Source organism: Leptopilina heterotoma, unplaced genomic scaffold (assembly GCF_015476425.1).
Source record: "Leptopilina heterotoma isolate Lh14 unplaced genomic scaffold, ASM1547642v1 Lhet_325, whole genome shotgun sequence".
NCBI lineage: Eukaryota > Metazoa > Arthropoda > Insecta > Hymenoptera > Figitidae > Leptopilina > Leptopilina heterotoma.
Genome location: NW_025111019.1, coordinates 35,405 through 58,311, shown reverse-complemented (window position 1 = coordinate 58,311; position 22,907 = coordinate 35,405). Strand labels below are relative to the sequence as shown.

The 22,907-nt window shown below is 27.5% G+C and overlaps 5 protein-coding genes across 9 annotated transcripts; 2 read left to right on the top strand and 3 right to left on the bottom strand.

The window, feature by feature from the left end:
- The first annotated feature begins 235 nt into the window (after positions 1–235).
- LOC122504955 lies at positions 236–6,313 on the top strand. 4 transcript variants are annotated; one of them, XM_043616324.1, is made up of 11 exons: positions 236–504; positions 869–1,016; positions 2,215–2,334; positions 2,497–2,699; positions 3,474–3,671; positions 4,905–5,073; positions 5,150–5,216; positions 5,283–5,442; positions 5,524–5,664; positions 5,739–5,852; positions 5,945–6,313. In XM_043616324.1, the coding sequence occupies exons 1-11, from the start codon at positions 431–433 to the stop codon at positions 6,168–6,170; spliced, it is 1,620 nt and encodes a 539-aa protein (XP_043472259.1). In that variant the 5' UTR covers positions 236–430; the 3' UTR covers positions 6,171–6,313. The 4 variants fall into 4 exon arrangements, with proteins under 4 accessions (XP_043472259.1, XP_043472260.1, XP_043472262.1 ...); XM_043616325.1 differs by having other exon boundaries at positions 291–504; positions 5,527–5,664; XM_043616327.1 differs by lacking the exon at positions 3,474–3,671 and having other exon boundaries at positions 308–504; positions 5,945–6,312.
- Positions 6,314–9,190: 2,877 nt separating this feature from the next.
- LOC122504954 (multifunctional methyltransferase subunit TRM112-like protein) lies at positions 9,191–11,648 on the bottom strand. The gene is made up of 3 exons (XM_043616323.1): positions 11,224–11,648; positions 9,810–9,911; positions 9,191–9,727 (listed from the first exon to the last, which is right to left on the bottom strand). The coding sequence occupies exons 1-3, from the start codon at positions 11,299–11,301 to the stop codon at positions 9,533–9,535; spliced, it is 375 nt and encodes a 124-aa protein (XP_043472258.1). The 5' UTR covers positions 11,302–11,648; the 3' UTR covers positions 9,191–9,532.
- A 95-nt stretch (positions 11,649–11,743) lies between these two features.
- Positions 11,744–13,614, top strand: LOC122504953 (40S ribosomal protein S12). Its single transcript, XM_043616322.1, has 5 exons — positions 11,744–11,854; positions 11,982–12,020; positions 12,780–12,914; positions 13,005–13,209; positions 13,520–13,614. Exons 2-5 carry the CDS (start codon positions 12,004–12,006, stop codon positions 13,586–13,588), a joined length of 426 nt encoding a protein of 141 aa, XP_043472257.1. The 5' UTR covers positions 11,744–11,854; positions 11,982–12,003; the 3' UTR covers positions 13,589–13,614.
- A 460-nt stretch (positions 13,615–14,074) lies between these two features.
- On the bottom strand, positions 14,075–16,658 carry LOC122504918 (zinc finger MYND domain-containing protein 10). Its single transcript, XM_043616262.1, has 8 exons — positions 16,382–16,658; positions 16,198–16,306; positions 15,739–16,019; positions 15,430–15,635; positions 15,159–15,328; positions 14,768–14,905; positions 14,429–14,661; positions 14,075–14,265 (listed from the first exon to the last, which is right to left on the bottom strand). The coding sequence occupies exons 1-8, from the start codon at positions 16,501–16,503 to the stop codon at positions 14,187–14,189; spliced, it is 1,338 nt and encodes a 445-aa protein (XP_043472197.1). The 5' UTR covers positions 16,504–16,658; the 3' UTR covers positions 14,075–14,186.
- A 62-nt stretch (positions 16,659–16,720) lies between these two features.
- On the bottom strand, positions 16,721–22,539 carry LOC122504917 (serine/threonine-protein phosphatase 2A regulatory subunit B'' subunit gamma-like). Of its 2 annotated transcripts, none has more exons than XM_043616261.1 (7): positions 22,371–22,539; positions 20,870–20,997; positions 20,402–20,788; positions 19,974–20,299; positions 19,676–19,889; positions 19,473–19,600; positions 16,721–16,963 (listed from the first exon to the last, which is right to left on the bottom strand). In XM_043616261.1, exons 1-7 carry the CDS (start codon positions 22,414–22,416, stop codon positions 16,852–16,854), a joined length of 1,341 nt encoding a protein of 446 aa, XP_043472196.1. In that variant the 5' UTR covers positions 22,417–22,539; the 3' UTR covers positions 16,721–16,851. The 2 variants fall into 2 exon arrangements, with proteins under 2 accessions (XP_043472196.1, XP_043472195.1); XM_043616260.1 differs by having other exon boundaries at positions 20,870–21,000; positions 22,371–22,536.
- Between the last annotated feature and the right edge of the window lie 368 nt (positions 22,540–22,907).

Here is a 22,907-nt window from a genome sequence, read left to right as displayed (position 1 = left end):
CATTTTGAATTAAAATTTGATAACTTTTAAAATAAAACATGTTTATTAACATAAATTTGAAAAGAATTTCTATGATAAAATCATTTTTTTAAATAAATTTTCAAGTAAAAACCTTTTCAACATTTACTTATTCAAAAATACCCGCCATGAAAGTACATTTTCCGACCGTGAAAATTCATCGAGCCGATTGCTTGACCAATCCACCGGAGGTATAGAAGCACCTTTATTTATATTTATGGATGTACATATGTACTGCCCTTTAATATCAGTGTTCTGAACTTACCCAACCCTGATAATTGCTGTCCCTATGAACAAACTTTGAACCCTCTTCACCGCGGTTCACCCGCAGAAACGGCGGAATAGCGAATAGCGAATTTTCTTCTCCTTATCGCAGTTTTGGGGCAAAAGGAAAACGTCAAAATAGTGTAAAATGGCGGATCAAAGTGAAAGAAATCAATTGCCGCCCGGTTGGGAATGCAGATACGATTCCCGAAGTGGCCGTCCGTAAGTGGAATTAACAAAAAATGATAATTTAATCATGTCAAAATTTCCTGACAATCAATTCACACGACAATAATTCAATTGTCTCTTAGAGTTACGCAACCAAAATATTTTCATTTCAACCCTTCCATTTCGTTTATTCTTTCAAACAATTTATAAAGTTCATAAACAAAAAGTCCTTCTCAAACATTTGAATTTGTTAATTTATTATTCTAAAAAACGGAGAAAATGGAGAAAATTTATCGTCGTTTTGCTTTCGAAATTTTGCAGAGAAAAAAGTTAGGTTATGTCAAATAGGAAATTTATTCATGAAATGCTGTAAAACTGTCGACCAATACCGCCTATAATACTTGTTTTTTGATTGCAGTTATTTTATAAATCACTTCAACCGAAGTACGACATGGGAAGATCCCAGGGTGAGATATTGGCAATACGCTCAATATGTACAGGCTCAAAATTCCATTATTCCAAGTTCTGCGTCAACAGTGAGCACTCAAGAAAGTATTCCGTTGCAGGTTTGTTTTTCTTTTTATTCTTGCTTTTCTTAATTATGCGTTACTTGAAGTTAGAGCATTTCTAGGCACTTCAAGACGCGACTTTTTCATTAAATTTATTTCCTAGTATATAAATATCAAAAAAAAATTACGCGACGTAAATAAAGTTCAAAACTAGAAGGAAATTACTTAGAAATCTTTTTTACATTCAAAAGTAGAAATAATACAGGGCTCGAACTAGGTCCGTAAATCCCGTAAAAGTCCGTAACTTTGCTTCAAGATCGTAAAAATCAGTTTTTTTAAAAAAAAGGTCCGTAAAATCCGAAAATTTGATTGAGAAAAAACGAAAAGTTGGAGAAATTACAAAAATTCAATTATGTTCAAACATTTATTAAAAATTCTCATCAAAATTTCAATTATCTTTATTAATAATAAAATTCTTCTCCGAAATTCAATTATATTCAAAAAATTTAATACAATTCTTCAAAAAGTTTTCAATTATTTTCAAAAATTGTTATAAAATATTTTAATAAAATAAATTTCAGTAAAATTTTAATTAAATTCCTTTAAAGAAATTATTGAATAAATTATTTATTTTTGTATTGAATTCTCGTAGAATTTTACAATAAAAATTAATTTAGAAATGAATTTCAGTTAAAATTTTAGGTAATAATTGAATATTAAAAGCAATATAACGTGAATTTTTAGAAATGATTGATTTTTGAAATTAATTTTTTTAAGAGAGTTTAATTGCTGATTTTTTTTGAAATTATTTCAAGTTTTTATTTTCTAATATTATAGTATGTATATTTAATAGAAGAGTTTAGGAATAATTGAAATTTTGTAAAATTGAATATTGTAAAGAAGTGGATTTGAAAATTGTCAAAGAATTTTTTTGAAAATTATTAAAAATAATCGATTAAAAAAGAATTTTAGTTAAAAATTCTTGAAAATAATAATTGAATTATAATAACAATGATTTTATCACTCGGTCATCTCATCTTTAATAATTATTATAAAACATGAAGAAATCGATCACATGTACATAGTTATCGATATATAATATTTAAATATATTATATTTTTGTTGGTAAGTCCGTATTCTTAAATACTTGAACTGCTTCGAGCCCTGGAAATAATAATTAACCAAAAAAGAATATAAAATGAGAAATTTTCTGCGAATTTTCACGCTGCATCTGGAAATGTTGTGCGAACAACAGACCGGAGGAAGCGTCGGCGGACATATTATTTATTCGGGGTCGCACAGAGCACCCCAGGTTTACCCGACCCCATCGCCTTATCATAATCCGCAACCTGCGTTTTTACCTCCGAGTTTGCAGGTAAATGATGAAGAAAAAGCAAAATGCAATGTCCAAACAGTATCCCGTTTACATGTATAGATGAAAATAGGTTAAACGAAAATCTGTTTGCCTAAAACTAATTATACGTAAAAATATTTCCTTCTCAACTTTGTGTAAATTACAAGAAATCAAATTTTTCAGGACTTGAAGACACCGATGTCGACTCGGTCAATTAGCGCGATGACAAATCGCTTTGGAGACATGACAATCGGCTCACCGACACCAACGGCAAATATGGAAACAAGTTTTATGCCAAATAATTCCGATGCTGAGATTCAGGTGGCAAAAATTAACGCAATGTTCCCCACCGTCACCGACACTCACATTCGACTTTTATTGAAAAAGTAAAAAAACACATTTATCTATTATTTTTAAAATTAAAAGAAATTTTTTTATAATTTGCTTCATCAGTCTTGAAATTTTTTCAGTGTTTTAAATAATGATTTTATTATTCAAAATGCAATGGAAAGAATTCAAGAATGACGAGAAAAATATTCCAAACAAGAGATCGTTTTGATCCACTTTTCATTTTAAATGGCTTAACTGCTTTTCTCTACTAACTCTCAGAGCACATTTGGGGGAAAAAAAAATTAACAAAATTATTTTAATTTCTTTTTATCGAACCGCCCACAGGAATTTTTTGTTTAAATTTATCATTTCGCAAAATTATTTTTTTCCAGGAAGAACACACGGACTTTTCTCATTTTTTGGTCAATTTTCATTTTTTTGTGACCAAATAAAAATAAAAACCTTCGAGTTTCTTTTGAAAAATTGAAAAGACACGAGATTTGAAATTTTAACATGACGAAATAAGTAGCAATTTATTAATTGCTGGACAAATGTCAGAAATTAATCTCGTTACATTCTTATAAACTTATTGATTGCACAGCATTTCAGAATTAAATAATTAATTTCTTCTATTTTTATAGAAGAGAAGATGAAATTTTAACGAAAAGAGTTTGAGAATTAATTTTTGAGAAAAGAGATAAAAAAATCATCAACATTAAAATACATAGTATAATTATATTCTGAAATTACGTCTCGCGTTTATTGTTTTTGTCCAATTTCTGTTCTTCGATGAAATATGATTTTCTAAGTTTCGAGCCGATATCTTTCAGATACCATAACAGAGCAGCATTAGTCATGAGCGCACTGCAAATCGAGAAGAATCCTCTCTGTGCGCCAGGACCTTGTACACCCGTTGGAGTTCATTCCAATTACGCGATAACGAGATGGCGAGTTCCACGTCACGCAATTCACAATCTGACATTGAAGGGGGCTCGGCCGCCCCCTCACTCCCCAAAAATGAAACTTAGGTTTACTTAACAAACTAACAAACTATGGATGCTAGATGTATAGTTCCTACTTGTTCATTTTTTTATTACATAAATATATATTTTTATCATAGTCGTTGTTTCAAAATACGTCGAAAAATTCACAAAATTAAACTTGTTAATTTCAATTTCAATTTCAATTTCAAATTTCGACGTGTTTTGGATTATTTTTTTAGAGATACAAAAAAGTAGCAGTAGCATGCATCCGAAGTTTCTAATACATTGTTTTTTCGAAAAAAAGTTCACCCCAAAATTGGAACGCAAGAAAAAGAAATTTTTTTATTTAAAAATACATATAGAAATGCACCATTTCTGATCTATCTGCCATTTTTTTTTCTTATTGTAGCTTTTCGGCTTCTTCTTTTTGGCTTCTAATGAAACTTTTATCGATTACCGATTGGTTTTTTTCAAAAAAGAAGAAAGAAACAAAATTTTATTTTTCCACTTGTGTATTAGACTCTTCGTTATATATTATTTATTTATTTATTTCTCTTTTGTTCTTTTTTTTCGTTTTTTCAGTTTCCTGATTTACACCACCATTATTCATTGGATTTCACGATTTATTTAAAAAAAAAAAAAAACTATAGGTTAGTTTACTTATTTTCTTTGCTTATGTCAACACTGCACGTTTCTTTTTTTCTAAATTTCTATTTCTTAACAACATGGGTATAAAAATTAAATTGGAAATTAAAAAATTATCAACATTTTTCTAAAATAATGTGCATGTTAATTTAGAAATTTAGAGAAAATTCTGTTGCTTAATTTAATTTTTTTTATTTTTCGCTTTTGCATGTGCATCGCTATTATTTATTTATTTATTTATTTATTTTTTAATTCTCTGATTCGAAATGCAATTCTAAATGAAAATTAAAAATGTTGTCATCATGTATAAACGAAAGATAAACGAAAGATTGGAATGTGAATGCGAAATTGAAAAAAACTTTTATTTTTTTTTTTTGTAGATAATATTGCATCTTGAGTAGAACATAAAAAAAATTATAATTCCATTGGAAAATAAAAAGTTTTGCTAGAGATGTGGAATGAAAAATTCTTTTTATAATAATCTGAATATTGAGAAGAAATTGAAGAATGATTGTGTCGTTTCCTAGTGATTATTACAAATTTTTAATTATTAGAATTGTGATGAACTAAAGTGGAGGAAAATAGAAAAATGTTTTGTCAATTAATTAATTCTTTTATTCTTTGATGAAACAGGTACCTGAAAAATGTTTTTCCAAAAGTTGACGAGACTGTTTTGCTCGACATGCTGGAGCAGAGCGATAATAATGTTCAGAAAGCTTCGGAGAAACTCATTGAATTGGGCTATGAGAAGAAGAATCCCACTGGTCCGAGTAAAAATGCTTCAAAGCCGAAGGAAGAAAAGGTAGAAATTTCTTGTTTCTTTCACTTGTTTTATAATCTTTTTCTTTTGTTTACTGATTTACATATTTGCTATCCAGGTGGAAATTTCTCGGCCAACACCGACGCCACCGCCTCGAATGAAGAGCTTCGAGGAGAAGAGCAAAAGTAAGGTTAAAAAGTGCTGATTAATTTTACAAGTGAAACTAAAAATGTTTTCTTTTACTTTTACAGTGAAAGATCGTCTAATGGATAAATTCAAATCCGTGCCAGAGAGAGTGATTTTATTAGCAATGGACAGCGTTGATTACGATGAGGAGCGAGCCTCGCATATTTTAGATATTATGGTCGCTGAAGAAGCTATTCGACCGCTCAATACTTCCAGTAGTCAAAGGTTCCACCTACTATAAATTATAGTTTACATTTGTTTAAAGAAAAATAACAATTGCCATAAATGAGATTTTCCTTTACTTAGCAGTAGCCGAAGTGACGATAGAAAGGACAGTCCGCCCATTACGGAAGCGATCAAGTTAACCGCTTCTCCCCTCAAGAAAATTCTCAAGGAAAACGACAAAGAAAAGTGCAAGAGGTCGAAAAGCAAGATTGAAACTCCCAAGTAAGTTTCTTTTTAATTTTCTTTATTCTTTTACGTTGGCTCCTCATAACCAAGGAGTAATTTTTTTCTTGCAGAGTTTCTCGAGGAACAAGCACCACCGAAGACAATGAGTACCAATCGCCTTATCGGTCGAAACCATCTGGACCAAATACTGATTTGCCAAATGGAGCCGATAACGATTTGCTCCTGTAAGTTTCATTTTTCTTTCAATAACTAAACTTTATTTTTTCATTTGAACGCAAAAAGTTGATTGTGATTCTCTGTCCTTTGCTTCTTTCAGGCCAGATTACGCTCCATGGTCGGGGCCGAATCCGGGTCTCTTGTCGAAAAAATCCTACTCAATGTCGTCAGCAGTTGGTTGTGACTCGTCCCTGGTGACTGGTGGTAATAGTTGCCTTGCGAAAGGCCCAAATTTAGAATTACGCAAAGGTCCTATTCGCGGTTTAGCTCAAGGTTCTATTTATTCTCAAAGGAACGTTGCCAACACCGAGAGTCGGGGCAAATGAAATTCGTGTTTTTTCTGATTTTTCATTCTTTCTCTTTGCAAAAGTTAATTCTTGTTTCAATCCACCATCAAAGAAAAAAAGAAAGAAAAGAAAAAAAAAACATTACGTATCGATTTCCAATTTTTTAAATTTAAATATTTAAATTATCTACTTTAAATTTGTCTTTCTAATTTTTAAGTTGATATTTTAAATTCAGTTTTTCATTGTTATAAATTTTATTGAAACTGTTTTTCATTCTTTTCTATTCTATTTGTTGTATATTAAATATAAATTTTATTTATGTTTTCTTTTTCAGTCAATTTTTTTTATAAATTAATTGGCAACTAATATTTTTTATTGTTGATTGTAATTTAAGGATTGAATTGGAGAACTTGACCGTTAATCAAATGAAAAAGTTCCTTGATTATCCTAAAAAAGAACTAGAGGAAAGGAAAGAGAAAAAAAAAGAGTGAATGGAAAGTTTAATTTGGCGAAATTTTTTCTCTCTCTAAAAAAATAGATGTTTTCAATTTTAATGTTAGAGTGCTAGTCAATCGCCACTTTAAACCGAGACAAAACTTTTCCGTCTGCGACATATCTTTGAATGGCGTAGAAGCTGATTATTAAGAATTAATCGATAATTATTATTAAATAATTATAATAGGTAATTAATAGTGTAACGTAGTGTTTCGTCTAGTTTCTTCAGTGAATATTCTAACATTCCCCCCCCCCCCCACACTATTAAAAGAACAACCAGAAAAAAGTAATTTTATTTTTCAAACAAAAACTTCATTTTAATCTCAACTCCTACCTATTTAAAAATACAGTTTTTCATGAATAACAAATTTTTGGGGAGAAAGTATTAGAAAAAAAAAAACTCAAATTTCCTAATCAGTATTAAACATTTGTGATGTTAATTTAAAAAAGCGATCGTAAAAAAAATTTTGCTTAAGCGTGAAAATTGAAAAAAGCCTTCTAAATATTACCATTAAATAAATAAAGAAAGAAAAAAAAAAAAGAAACCTTTTAATCAGTCAGTGAAAAAGTGCCACTTGAAAAGGTTAATGAAAATTAAACATTTTTAATTTCAACTCAATTCATATTTTCTGGCAAAAAGAAAAGTTGATAAAATATTTAGGTAATGGGAATTTTTAAATATCCCGCTCAAAATAGTGACAAGCGTATTATATAATTTTGTTTTAAATTTTGCGAATCAAGAAAAATAAAAAGGTTTCTATGCAATGTAGCGTGAGTGAGTCTCGATTCAAAAGAAAAAAAACAATCGTATAGAACTTTTTAATCTTAATTAATTATGTGCCATAGATAAAGTCGATGTACAGATGTATTTTCATAGCTTCAATCCAAAATATTCCTGCCTTTAAAAGAATACTTACTATGTGAATATAAACGTAAATAATAATAAAAAAATTGCGTAGATAAAAATAAACCGATAGGCTGTGGCTGACTAGTTGAGAGCTATTTTTATAGCTTTTTGACTCAAAGAAGAAAAAACAAAAAAAAAAAAAAAGAAAAAAGAAAAACTTAATGGAGGACGAAATATGAATATATTTTCAATATATTTTAGGTATTACTATTAACAATAGGAAAATAAATATTTCTCTTTCCCTCGCCCTGTTTTCTTTTCAAAAATAGGCCAAAATATTAGTATACATTTCTCATTGAGTGGCCAAAATGAAATTAAAGAAAAAAAATTCCTATAATCTCTGTAAAGAGAAAACTAATGATACAATTTTTGGGTCTCAAAAGAATTTTAACCCCTTTTAATTAGATTCAAATTTAATGCCGTCCCCTGAGAGTTTGGAAACTTAAGGAGGTTCAGTAATGAAACATGACCTCAGACTAAAAATAACTTTAAGGCATTGTATTATAAAGAACCGAATTTTCGAAACAATTATTATTTTATTGAAAATTTTCGCGGTAAAATCAATATTGAAAATATAAATTATTTATTGTAACTTGATTTATTTCCAATATTGCATAATAATTGTAAATCTACAAATGTTTATCTATCTTTTAAAATAGTTAAATTTACAATATTTCATTAATTATAATTAACATAAAATCCTTAAACTCTAGAATTTTGAATTTAGAGGTTGTGTTTAATATTAAATCACCTTATTTATTATTATTATTTAGTTTTCAATGTCTTAAAAAAATCAACCAAATTTAAAATCTAATTTATAGGAAAATTAGTTTTTAAGAATCTTGTGCTCGTTAGTCTCGTAATTTTTGTCATTGTTTATTCTTTCGTGGCGTAACTATTATTATTATTATTATTATTATTATTATTATTATTATTACTATTATTTGTTTAATAGTTTGTAAGAATCTACCGTGTTAGTAGAATTATTTGTTGATCAAAATCGTAATTCTGGAAGAAATCCTATTAAAAAAAATCAAAAAATTAATCTTCATCCACAAATTCCGTAACGTATTTTCTACCCTTTTCTACCTCCACACCCTTTTACTCATCTGCCGTGTCTCTACAATAAAAAAAAACGTTAGATTTAGTCTCTTGCCAAAACCATTCATTCTTCTCTACTTCTCTATAGTAGAGGCTGGATTTATTTCGAGTTACGATTTAGAATAACAAAGTCCTGGCGTCGGTCGCTTGTTAAATTATATAAATAAAAAAACGAACCTCGAACAATATTTCAATTACAATATCCCTAGAAAATTGACTATTTTTCACTCTTCGACATATTTTGCCAGAAACAATAATATTGAAAATTATTTATAAATAGGCGAATAATAAAACAGAAAAAATATATTTAGATAACCGCTCTAATTAAGTATTACTATATAATATATATATGAACAAATTCCGAACCGACAAAAATATTGGAGAAAGGAAAATAACCCAAAGCCAAAACTGAAATTATAATCCCAGTGAAGTTAGTAAAAAGTATTAAGAAAAAGAATATTCATAGAAATAGTCCAGTGTGAATAAAGAAAAAAAGTACTGTATCTATTATTGTACCTATACATATCTGTGCAATAAAATGAATAAAATTAACCCCTAAGAATTATTCTTTTTTTCTTTATTACTATTACTATATTATATTGAAAACAATAACGATAAATTTTCTAATTGTACATAATTATTCTTCTTCTCCTTAAAAACTAGCGACTACATATTACATCGATTGGTCGTATCTTAAATCTAAAAATGTCATAACAAAATAGAAACTATCAAATTTCTGTATTCGATAAAGAAGATAGAAACGCAATTATAAACTAAAAATTTAGAAAAATTGATTCGAAAGCAATTAATTTTTTTTTTTGACACAAATAATATTTGTTTATTATTTAGTGAAGTGGGTGATAAATGCGATGTTTATGGAAAATGGAATTCTTTGAATCTATACCTCGTCCTCGTTAAGCAACATATTTGGAATTCCGTCACTAATCGGAAATTTCCTTCCGGTTTCGGGACACAAGAGTACGCCGTTTATTACTTCAACTTCCATCAGAACGTGATGGACTTTTTTCAAGAAATCTTCATTCGATTCAAAATCGTCGACTAGAGTTTGTGGCAATTCGCCCACGTGTCCTATCTAAATGAAGAAACCAAAAGAAAATTTCAATATTTTTATTCCATTTCAAATTTCATTTATTTACATACCAACAAAAACTTACACTTTCTGCGGCTTTCCAAAGAGCTGACCAATCCAATTTTGGAATTATTCTAACAATAAATTCTGAATTAAAGTCCACATCGCAAAGTTTAATATCCTTTGCCTGCAATAGATATTTCACCATTAAATTCAATATTTTCTTTTAGTCTAAAAATTCATTATTACTAGCATCAATTCGCGCGGCTGACTTTTCACTCACTTTTTTAAACAAAATTAGCAATTTAAAAAAAAAATTTGAATGTAAAAATTTGTAATTCAAATTTTTTTTTTTTATAAAAATAAAATATGAATTGAACTATATAGTTTTAATATTATTATAATTCCAATAATCATAATATATTCTGACATAGGGAAAAGTCAGGGAAAAGTCAGGAATTTTTATAAAAAGTACTGAAAAATATTACATTTTTAACATTCATATAAGAAAATTCTGAATTTTTGTGTCCTTTTTATTTGACTCTTAACTATAAAATTACCACGAATTCTAATACTACAAAACCTTCAATTTTTTTAATTTCTGGCACAAATTTCTTTTTACATTTAACTTAAATCTTGAACAACTATATCATAAAATAAGTAAATTATTTAATGAATAATTTTACATATTTAAATATCTCAAAATTAATTCAATTTTAAAAGAGTTACGTTTACAATTTTCATAAATAACTCAACTTCAAACGGTTTCATATTGAAATTTTTTTAAATTTCAATTTTGAATGAACTTAATTAAAAATTGTAATAATAAACTTGGATTTTTGAAAAACTTTAATAATTCAAAATCAGTTCTAAAATTAGTTAATTCAATTATTTTCACAAATCAATCAATTATTTAAAATTTTTTATAAAATTCTTCCCAATAAATCAATAATTATTTTCATAAATGAAAAAACTTATCGCAGAATTTCTTTATGTTTTATAACAAATATTTTTAAAGTTGATTAATTTCAAAAAGGTTTGCATTTTGAAATTTTTTAAAATCTTCATTCCTATGGAAAAATAATAATAATTAAATATTTAAAACATTTAAAAAAGAAATTATTGTTTTCAAACAATTTTACAATTAAAGATATTCGTAAAAATAAATTTAACAGAACATTTTTTTAATAAAATTTTTTCCTTTATTTTTTAAAAATATCTACTGTATTTTTCTCAAAAGAAAAAATGAGTTTGTAAACAATATTGTTATTGAGAAATAAAAATTATGCATAAAATGATTATATTTCCTACTTCTAATTGCGCAAGATTGTCAAAGAATAGAATTCAATTCCAATTTATTTCCGTTTTCTGTTTATTTATATTTATTAAAAAAATCTCTTCTCGTCAGTGTGGAATTATTTTATTACAGAGAAACAGGAGAAAATCAATGAGAAAGAGAGAGTGAGAGTGAGAGGTTACTGAAAATAGACAATACTGACCACAATTGCAAGTGGATATCCAACTGAAACACCCTTCAAACACTTGGAAGTCAACATATTATGCGTTAAGAGTTTCATTTTTTAGTCAAAAATATATTTTATTTTGTTTTCAGTAAAAACAATTCTTCAAAAATGACTGTTTGTTTGTCGTCTGCTAACAAATGTATAAATCTTTTTCCTTTGTGCTTTTCTCACAGAGAAAATACAAAAGTACGTCTATTTTCCAACTAATAGTATAAATAATATACTCTTGTTTTTGTAAATTCCACTAATTATTAAAATGACAAATCGTTTTTGTCAATACTCCTGTTTATAATCTTCTTTTCTCGTTAAAAAAACATGAAGAGTTGAAATTATTCAATAAGGGTGAAGAATGTCCTTTAAAAATTAGCTTACAGGGAGAATCACATGTCTGCGTTCAACTGAGACAATAAAGAGGAGAGAAATGGAAATATACAATAAAGGTCTTTCTACAATATGCTCTTGGAGAAATGCTCATGTTTCCCAACCGTGTGCCAGGTGCCCCGTCGTGTTGTTCCTGGAAATGTTGGCTAACCTGCGTACTTTTCCATTATGGCAGATGAACAACGCGTTGCCAATCTCTTTTCTCCCCGTTTCCTCTCAAGTGAATGTAAGGCATTAAACACGCTTTATTTTTTAATCGAAAATTTTTAACAACATCATGTTTTATTATTAAAGTTTTAACACAAAAACAATATTTTTAATTTGTCTATATTAATTTCAAATTATTATTTCAGTTCTATCACAATATCCGCAAATATGTCGGACACGGAAAAGTGAGTACAATTTTTTTCAATACTTGATACATTTTTCCCATTTTAAAAGCACTAAATTTAACTTTTCATCATTTTTTCTATCGTTTTATTTGTTTTTCCAAAGTATTTTAACATTGTTATTGTAAGTAAATGCAAAACTTGCAGATATGTCAAAATTTTAACATAACCTCTCTAATCATTTTTTATATGAAATGAGAATCTTTTTTCATCTTAAAGCATATAAAAGTAATTTATTAAATACCGTCAATCTGATATTGATAAACTTGTTATTTTTTTGTAATTTTCATGCTAACCAAAATACAAACCAGAGAAATATATTGTAAACATAACCTCAATTTTTTACACCGATAAAAATTGCATGTATGTAATTTATTGTAACTTTGTAGCAAAAAAAAAAAAAAAAAAATGAATGTTGAACTTTTAAAAATTAATTTTTTCAACTTTTTTTTTATTGTTAAAGTGAATTTTGCAATATTTTATTAGGAATTGATAATTGTTTCTCTAGGTTATAAAAGAATTTCCTTAAAAGTACCGTTTTATGACAATGTTAAAAATAAATTACAAATTTATGTTACTTTTAAAGAAAGTAATTTAAAATGATGAAATCTTGGCTCCCTCTTCTGAGGCGAACCCAATATTTTTTTTTATTAAAAAATATGCTGATTTCACGCCTTTCTGATAAATTACTTGAAATGGAAAATTTATTGAAACAAATTGACTTAAAAATTACTTGTTTCTAATAATTAAACATATTTTCAGTGATGATGTTCCCTCAGCGGTGACAGCTGGTGGTCCAATGGATATTAACTCTGCCCTGCAGGAAGTTTTAAAAAATGCCCTCATTCATGACGGCGTTGTTCATGGACTTCATGAAGCCGCCAAATCTCTCGACAAGTAATTTATCCTCCTTCTCCATTTAAACATTAGTATAATATTTTGAATATTTCGATAATATCTTTATAAAAAATATTGAAATTATTCTAGGAGGCAAGCTATGCTGTGCATTTTGGCGGAAAATTGCGACGAAGTGATGTACAAGAAACTCGTTCAGGCACTTTGCAATGAGCATCAAATTCCCTTGATTAAAGTGGATAATAATAAGAAATTAGGCGAATGGGCTGGACTTTGTAAAATCGACAACACCGGCAAGGCCAGGAAAGTCGTTGGCTGCTCTTGCGTCGTCATCAAGGTAATTTTATTTTCAATCCCTTTATTTTCTAAAAGAGCCAGACAAACTCATTTTATCTTGCATTTAAATTTGTGCAATTTCCAAAATACCTATTATTATTTGTCTGATTCACTTTTTTCCTCCGCAAGGATGTAATTTAACATGATGAAACTTTGGCTCCCTCTTCTGAGACGAACCCAATATTTTTTTAATAAAAAATGCAGATTTCACGCCTTTCTGATAAATTACATTGTGAAAAGAAAACTTGATCAAATTAATTTTAAACCTACTTTTTCTAATCGCGTTGTTTTTTTCTTCTTTATTTTTTCAGGACTTTGGAGAGGAAACACAGGCCAAGGACGTTCTTATGGAATACCTTAAACAAAATACGGTACATTAGTTGTCGAATAAATTTTTTTAAGTTCATTCTCTTGACTTTTTTATTGAAATACTAGTGAAATACAAAACCTGCTCCAAAGAATTCAACTCTTTTTTCTTTATTTTTTCGCATAAATTAAAAAATAATAATAATATCAATGCAGGGTTGCCGCACGCAACAATTTTATAGACCTTGAAAAAACCTGGAAAAATCGGGGAATTTGATGATCGAAATCCTGGAAAATTGTTGTTTCCCAAAAAATATTGCATTTATTCTTGAAATCTAATTTCACTTATTTTTAAAAATTAATTCAATTTTAAAAGAGTTGCGTCTACAATTTTCATAAATAGATAAACTTCAAAAGGAATATAGGTAATTTAACAATTAAATAAATTCGTCAAAGTTTTGTCTGGAAATCAGAGAGTTATTTAATTTGGTAAAATGTAAATGTAGTTTTAAAAACCTGGAAAAATTTCCTTTTTTAAAATTCTGGAAAAGTCAGGAAATTTGAAATGAGCAAAAACGTGGAAACCCTGTAATAATTTAATATTATCAGTAAATTTATTATTATTATTATTATTATTATTATTATTAAAAAAAATTAAGATATTTTCTTTTCTTAATCATTCGTTTCCTTAAAACTCTCGATTTTTGAACAAAAATCTTTGTGATTATTCCAATCTTTCACTTGACATTCTCTAGAGGGAAAAAAATGAAATATAAATGCGAAATTTTCTTATATGTAATATTAAAAGTTAATTATGTAGTTTTGATTTTTTTTTCTTTTCAATTTTGAATTTATATTGAGAATATACTTATTATGGAAAAAATATTTTTTTCTAAAGAAAAAAAAAAACTTACCTATCGCAATACCAAGCTTCCTTGCATTTGGAGCAACGTTTATTTGCTGTATTTTTACAAAGAAAACATTTTTTCCCATCGACAATTTCAATTTTATTCATGTCGTACGATTCACTTAAAATTTGAGCCGTTGCTTTTATTTCATCAATATTTTTTGTAAAAAGTGTTTTCGATTGATTTTTAGCCAGTCTTTTCCATTTTTTATTGTGTTTTTCCATTATTGCAGTTCTTATCTGCAAAGGAAGATTTTTATTTAATTTTTAATATATTTAGAAGACTAAATGATACAAAATTAATTTATATTATTATAAATAGTTGAAAAAAGTTGTTTGTCTTTACCTCGGGTATTATTTCAACAGTTACTGGTCGTTGAGCATTCAAAGTTTGTGATGTGACATTTAAATAACTGAGCCATCTTCTTAAATCCAGAAGAGGTGGAATTTGATCGAGTACATGTTCGTACAGGAATTTTTGTAGCTATTTTTTTCATTAGAAAAATTAGAAAAATGTATTTATTAATACAGCAAATTTAATAACGATAAATAACTAATATATTCATTTTTAATCAAAAATTTTTCTTCATTTTTCAAAGTTTAAATTGATTGTTTAAAATTTTCTCTTTATTTATCCATTATTTCTAAACATAATATTATGTATTCGTATGTTTTTTAATTCTTATTGCTATAATATTTAATTATTCCTTTTTTTTCTTTCGTTATATTCTAATTACCTTGAGGAATTGTGAGAGGCGAAATTCAGTTACTTCGTAATATGAAGAACAAATTGGATTCAAGAGAATTTCCCTTAATCCAAACCAAACTTGACCCTCGATTTTAGAAATTTTTTCCTCCATTGATGAATCATTTTTTTCCCATTTTCCATTATAAGAAAATTTATCTCCTGCTCTCAATAATTATCATTTTTTTTAAAAAATTTTTCATAAGAAATAAAATATTATACTTGTTTACGAAAATGAATATTAACTAATTTTTTTAACTCACCATTAATTAATTTTATCCACGGTTTCATCTCAATGAGTTGACACAATAAATAAGGTAAATCGTGAGTGCTCAATAAACGTGACAGTGCACAAAGAGGAAGATTGTCTGCGAATTCCGCCAAATAGCGTAAAATTGAAATGCACTTTATTCCAATGTCAAATTCCAATTCGGACCACTTTTCCAATAATTCTTGTAAACACGGCGAACTATACAATTGAATAAAAAAGTAACGAATAAAACTAGGTATACAAAATATTTGCTTGTTTATGAAAAATAAATCAAATTTTTGCGTGAAAAAATAAATATTACGTTTCGTCAGTAATTTCCAATTCGTGTTTCTTGCCAAATAAAAGATGGGCAACATTATTTATTGCATAATCAATAAGATCGATAATACAATCGTTCATTGTTTCAATTGCTTCAGCGTGATAGAGAACATTTTCCAATAAAGAAACGGATAATTCCTCGTGATAAAAAACGCTAAACAAAATAAATGTGTTTGACGGCTCGTCATTTATTTCGATTAACAATGGAAATACTTTGTGCTTCCAAATTTCAATTTGTATTGCTTCGTAAATTAAAACAGGAATCTGAAAAAATTATTATTATCATGAACGACTTTAAAAAAAAAAAAAAAAAAAAAAAAAAAAAAGAAAAGAAAAATTCAAATACCTATTCAAATATTCAAATTCATGTTATTTTTTTAAATTTTGCATAATTTATTTAGTTAAACATTTTTATGAGCAGGAGGGGAAAAATGAAACATACTTTTTGGAAAGAGATAAATAATTCCTTGACACTTTCCTCTCTCATTGAACTAATTTCTAAAATACTTTGCTGATTAAGAAGCATCAATGCTTTGTGATGTTCGAACCATCTGAAAAAAAACATTCATTTCTTTTACGAAAACTAAAAAATTGAAATTAAAATTTATTTTTTACATAATATTTACTTTTTCGTTCCGAATTCATCCAGTGGCAGAGCTTGAAAATTCTCAATGAAAGTCTCAATTTCCCACGGTGAGAGAATATTTTCCTTAATTTCTGCCATGACGCGCGACCACGCGACCACCATTTGTAAACAAACACTACTCTCATTTTGGTAACTAAGAAAACTTCAGATTATATCAAAAATAAATAAACTGAATAAACGTTTCTTCTAAATAAAAAACGAATTAAAGACAAATTTTAAATCCTAAAACTCGTATGTAATTTAAAAATCTCTTTTTATTTTAAATTTGATTGTTTTATTTTTTGTTTTTTTATTTTAAAAAGAAAAAGTACAATCCATGTAAAACGTAAAAAATGTATTCGATGTTTATTGTTCATTCTTTAAAAATGGTATAAAAATACTATTCAATAAAAATTCAAATACTATTGAATAATTGAATTGTTATTTACGCAGGCAAAGGAAAAAAAATTATCAAACATGCGAAGATTCATCTCCTGAATCGGCAGCCATTGCTTCCCGGTTCTCATATGCCCAGAATCCGTGGAATTCTATTAAAATACTAACCATAGTGTCTCCCTGACCGCTGTTAAAATTATTTTAAAAATTATTCATTACTTTTTCTTCAAATTTTCCATTTTTTCCCCAAAATTTTACTATTTGTTTTCTTCTTTTTAAAAAAATAATCTAGGTATTAAGAAAAACTAATTATTATTGTTATTTAGGGGGTCTACTATTTTTGTCCAACAAAATTCCCGGCTTTGTCCTAATTTTTTCCGGTTTCTTTTTCTCGTCAAATTTAAATTTAATTGATTTTAAACATAAATAAATCTACAAAAGGCTTCCAAAATTGTTATTACAGTTTTCATGAATAATAATTAAATTCTTTTGACAAGTTTATTTGCATTTTTTAAAAATAATGTTTTATAATAATTTTAATTAAAGGAATATAATTGAATTAAACAAAGAATTTTTTCAATTTTTGAAAATAATTTTGTCTGTTTATAATTATAATTGAAAGTTTGATTAATTCCATTTTTTTAAAACATGTATTTATACTAACCCATTAACGCCCAGCTCATGAAAATTCTTTGGTCATTTTCAAGCTACGTAATTATAAATAAAACGGTGGACAATTTATACCAGAGGTACATTTTCTAAAGGTTTTGGATGTGCACTTTCCGATTCCGGTGTCAAAAATAAATTTCGTCCAAATAAAAATTAAATATGACGGTTTTAATGTCAAAAAACACAAAAAAAAAAATTCATTTCTTCAAGTTTGACATTTTTTTTTCACCTCGAAAAAGTGTAAGAATAAAATTCTATTTTCAACCATCGGTGCATAAAAATTATACACTTTCAAGAAAAGTAAAGTAGAATTTAAAATTTCAAGACGGCGGACCAATATGGCGTCAAATCTAAAGTAAAATTTTAAAATTTTGGGCAATATTCTTCATATTGCCGAAAAGTCAATGAATTCGCCTGAAATTTGTTACTCGGGGGTTTTTGGTGTCGCTGATTACGAATATGAACTTTATTTTCAAAAATTCCAAATGGCTGATTCAATATGGCAAACATGAAACTTCAAATTTCATTCCTATTGGCTTAAATCTTGTTACTTGGGGGTTTGTAATCAATGACCTTAAAAACCCCCGAGTAACAGGTTTCAAGTGAATTTGATCAATTTAAAAAATAAGTCCACCATATTGAATATGCCATTTTAGATTTTTTTAAATGAAATTCATATTCGTAATCAGCGACCCCAAAAACCCCCGAGTGACAAGTTTCAAGTGAATTCGATGAATTTTTGTAAAACTCGTCCGCCATATTGGATCCGCCATTTTGAATTTTTGAGAATAAAGTTCATATTCGTAATCAGCGACACCAAAAACCCCCGAGTAACAAATTTCAGGCGAATTCATTGACTTTTCGGCAATATGAAGAATATTGCCCAAAATTTTAAAATTTTACTTTAGATTTGACGCCATATTGGTCCGCCATCTTGAAATTTTAAATTCTACTTTACTTTTCTTGAAAGTGTATAATTTTTATGCACCGATGGTTGAAAATAGAATTTTATTCTTACACTTTTTCGAGGTGAAAAAAAATGTCAAACTTGAAGAAATGAATTTTTTTTTTGTGTTTTCTGACATTAAAACCGTCATATTTAATTTTTATTTGGACGAAATTTATTTTTGACACCGGAATCGAAAAGAGCACATCCAAAACGTTTAGAAAATGTAATTAAATCCTTCCCAAGAATGTTACCTATTATTTATAAAAATAATTAAATGTTTGCGTAGAATTTTATTAAAACTTTTGAATACAATTGAATTGTGGAGAACAATTTAATTATTATTTATTAAGGTAATTGAAGTTTTAAGAAGAATTGAATATATTGCGAAAAAATTTTTAAAAATAAAATTATAATTAGGTATGGTGACTATAACTTTTCTTGATTATATTCGAAAATTTTTTTTAAAAATTCTTTAAAAGAATTCAATTATTTTTAATAGAATGTAAAAAAATTTCAATTTTTTCAAAATTTTCAATTATTTGTTTATAAAAATTCAATTATCTTGAAACAATAGAATTGAAAAATTTCAAAAATCATAATAAATACATATAAAATATATATTAAATTAAATATAAAAAATATATAAAATTCAATTATTTATCAATTATTACATTAAAATACTTGAAAAATTCGATTTGTTAAAAAGTTTTTAATGAAATTCTTTAAAAAATTTAATTATTTTCAGTTACATACTAAATTTGAATCAGTGACTGATTTTTTACCATCAAATTCATTATCTTCAACTAATTCAAATGTAGAGAACAGTATAAATATCTATATAAAAATTGAAATAAAAAGCGATTTTTTAAAAACAAATTAAAATAATAAAACTTGTCAAGTTGGTGAAATTAATATTCCCGGTTTGACATAAAATTCCCGCGGCTAGTAGACTTATTGAAAAAAAAAAAAAAAAATTAGTTTAAGAAAATTCAAATAACGAAAGTTTGGAAGAAAAAATGTAAATAATTAAAATGGTTATTTTGGAAAATGTTTTTTTTTTTTTTTTTCCTATTCTCACCAAGAGAGTAGATCCTGTAAAGTTATTTTCGAAGGATCGGACGGTTTCACCATATCGAAAATTTCGTCCTTAACGTCCGCAAACGTTACAGGCTCCTGTCCGTGCATCGACATTTGTTCTTGAATTGCCTACATTTATAAAGAACAAATTATAAACTACAAATATTGGTTTTTACAATATAATTATTTTCTTTTTATACTCACACGAAAGAAATAATTTAGGCAAAATGTGTCTAAATATCCGGTATTATTAATGTCTAAAATTCGAAACAGATAATGAAGACTTTGTGGTTCGTGGCGATTTTCGAGAGCGAGTACAAAATCCAAATAAGTTTTATAGTCCATTTCTCCCTCATATGTAAGGCATTCCTGAAAGACGCGTTCCAAGAAAACTCCAGTCAGCGTTCCAGTTCCGTAACTAAAAAGAAGAAAATAATGTCTCCATTTTGTTTACAATTTTAATTAAAGTAAAAGTATAAATAGATAATTTAATTAAAGTTACCCGGAAAGTTCTTCTTTATTCAACATGCCATTATGATCGCGATCGAGATTAAGATATTGGCCATAAACCTTAAGTGCTGACGGCGCTGAAAACCAATTGGCCTCCTGCAAATCTTTTGGTAAATCTTCATCGCGCAATTCAAGGAGATCGTCGAGAAAACTACACGCTAAAATGTCTTGTATTCGAACACGTCCCGTTCTCAATGGATCCAAAAAGAAGAGAAATTTTCGCACAGCCGTGCACACGTAAAACGAATGAAACGACTTTTCCAAACCCTCAAGTTGCGGCAACGTTGGAATTAATTCCAATATATAATTCTCCAAATCCTGCAAAAAGATGAATAGTTGAAGAATTACACAATTCGCAATTTGATAAAAAAGAGAAGAAGCAAATGAAAATAATAATGATTTGAAATAAATGGAATTTACCGATTCTCGAAGGTAACCCTGACCAGTGACGTCGTACAGCGAGAGTCCAATTCGCGTCTGGTGGAGCCAAACTTTTCTCATCACATAATTGAACAGTGCCATTATACTCACTCGTCCATGTGGATCGCCTTGTTGCAATTTTGCGAAAACAACGGCAGTAAAATATAAACTGCACTTTTGGCCAGCGAGTTTACCCACTTTTTTAAAATCCTCATAATTAATGAGCTGCTCATCGCCCGACAACGGTGGACTGTGATGTTTATCAAGCAGCACCCAAAGTGCCTTCAATTCATTATTGTCCAACAATTGACGAGATCTTCGTTGTAAAAATAGTGCACGTGTCTCCTCGCGTAGTTTTTGCGGTAATATTTCGTCATCTTTTGGCAACTGATTAAAAAAAATCAATTTTTAAAAACATTAGGTACATTTTAACAAAGTTTTTCTTTTTGTAGAATAATTTTATTTTACCTTAAAGTAAAATTTTGGAATAACTTTGTAGGTGATATCTTTGTCCTTGACGTCAGTTCCTTTCCACTTTTTATAGATTTTTTGAAATTTTTCATCCTCTTGTCTATCGTTCTCTTTGGTTACTTTGTCTGCTAAAAGAAATTTGAATTCTAGTTTTATGTAAATAAAAGCGAAAGTAGATTTTATTTCTTTTCTCATGCGCAATGTTTTGAATTTAAAACAAAGAGAAACAAAAACTTGAAATGGAAATTTAAAAAGCCTCAACAGACTTGTCACTCGATAATTAATTTTTTAAAAAAAGTAGAAAAAAGTAGCTTTCAAACTAAAAAAAAAAAAAAAAAAAAAAAGTAGTAAAAAAGTATAGCTATCGAAAAACTAAACTTGACTACCAAAAAAAAAAAAAAAAAAAAAAAAAAAAAAAAAAAAAAAAAAAAAAAAAAAAAAAAACTCGTTTTAAACACTTGACAAAACTAACAAAAATTCCATTCTACATTTTTTATTTTCCTCACTTTTTCCTAATTTTCATTAAAAATATTTACTTCTTTCTTGTCCTACTGCTAATAAATTCAATTTCTGAAACGAATTTTATTATTCATGGACCTAATTTTATGCAAATTCTAATTTAAATAATGGAATTTCCAAAAAACTTTTATTACTAATGAATAGAATTGAATTCTTACGAAGATTTTAACAAAATTTTTTTAAAATAATCTAATTAAAAATAATTGAATTGCGGAAAGTTTTTAAAAATAATTAAATTTTGCAAAGAATTCTATTAAAGTTGTTGACAATAATTAAATGTCTGTGTGGTATTTTATTAAATCTTTTTAAAAGTACCTAATAATTGAATTCCTAAAAAGCATTTTATTATTTATGAAAATAATTGAATTATTGCCAACGATTTTATTAGAATTCTTTTAAATAATTGAATTTCCAAGAAAAAATTTATTTACTTTTAAAAATAATTGAACTTTGAAAAGAATTTTATTTAAAAAGCCTCAAAATAATTTTCTCGAAATATAATAAATATTATGAAAATTTTACTTTAAATAATTGAATTCTTTTGCGAAATTTGATGAAAGTACTTGATATCACAAATAGAATTTGGAATATTTTTTGAAAATAATTGAATCGTTTTAAAGAATTTGATTATATTTTTTAAGAATAGTAAATTCTAAAAAAACAGAAATAGTAGCTTTTAGTGGTTGAAATCTAAATTCGAAAAAAGTACCCAAATTTAGTAGCATAACGTAAAAAAGTTGTAAATAGTAGGTTTTAGTAGATGAGTGCGAAGCCTATTTTAAGGGAAAATTTACTTTTTGGAAGTAAAAAAAAGATTGAAAAATGTTCTTTTAAATATTGTCAAAAATTAGTTGTTATTCAAATGATTATTGTATTTTTGTATTGCACCTATGTAAATAAAAATTCACAAAAAAGAAAGCTAATAGTAAATTTTCAAATCTTTTAAAATGTATTGACATTTTTCCATATTTTTACTTACATTTGTTGACGAGAGAACATTTTTGCAGTAAATTTGTCAGCTCCATTCGAAAAATATTGAAAAATATATAAGGTTAGGTTCTCCTGTGTTTACATCATGTTTACATTTTTCGATGACATAAATTTAAAAAATATGATTATATATGTCAGGTCAGGGTTGAGAAAAAGGAAATCAGGGTTAGACCGTTCCATTAAGGCCCTTTTCCAATACGATCCTAAGAACAAATTTCCCGAAATTTTTTTAAAATAAAGGCGCTTGCACACTTCCAAATTTTTAGGCGAGCAGCGAATTTTCACAACCTTGAAACTCACATTACTAAATATGATTGGCTCTGACAAAGTACATTTTCACGCAGCTTTTTGTAGAGCCAATCATATTTAGTAATGTGAGTTTCAAGGCCATGAAAATTCGCTGCTCGCCCAAAATTTTGGAAGTGTGCAAGCGCCTTAGGCTGGAGTCCCATGATAGCGTTTTGCGTTGCGTTTTGTAACTAGGCCATGAGTGCAAATACAGCAAACATATATCTCCATCTCTCTC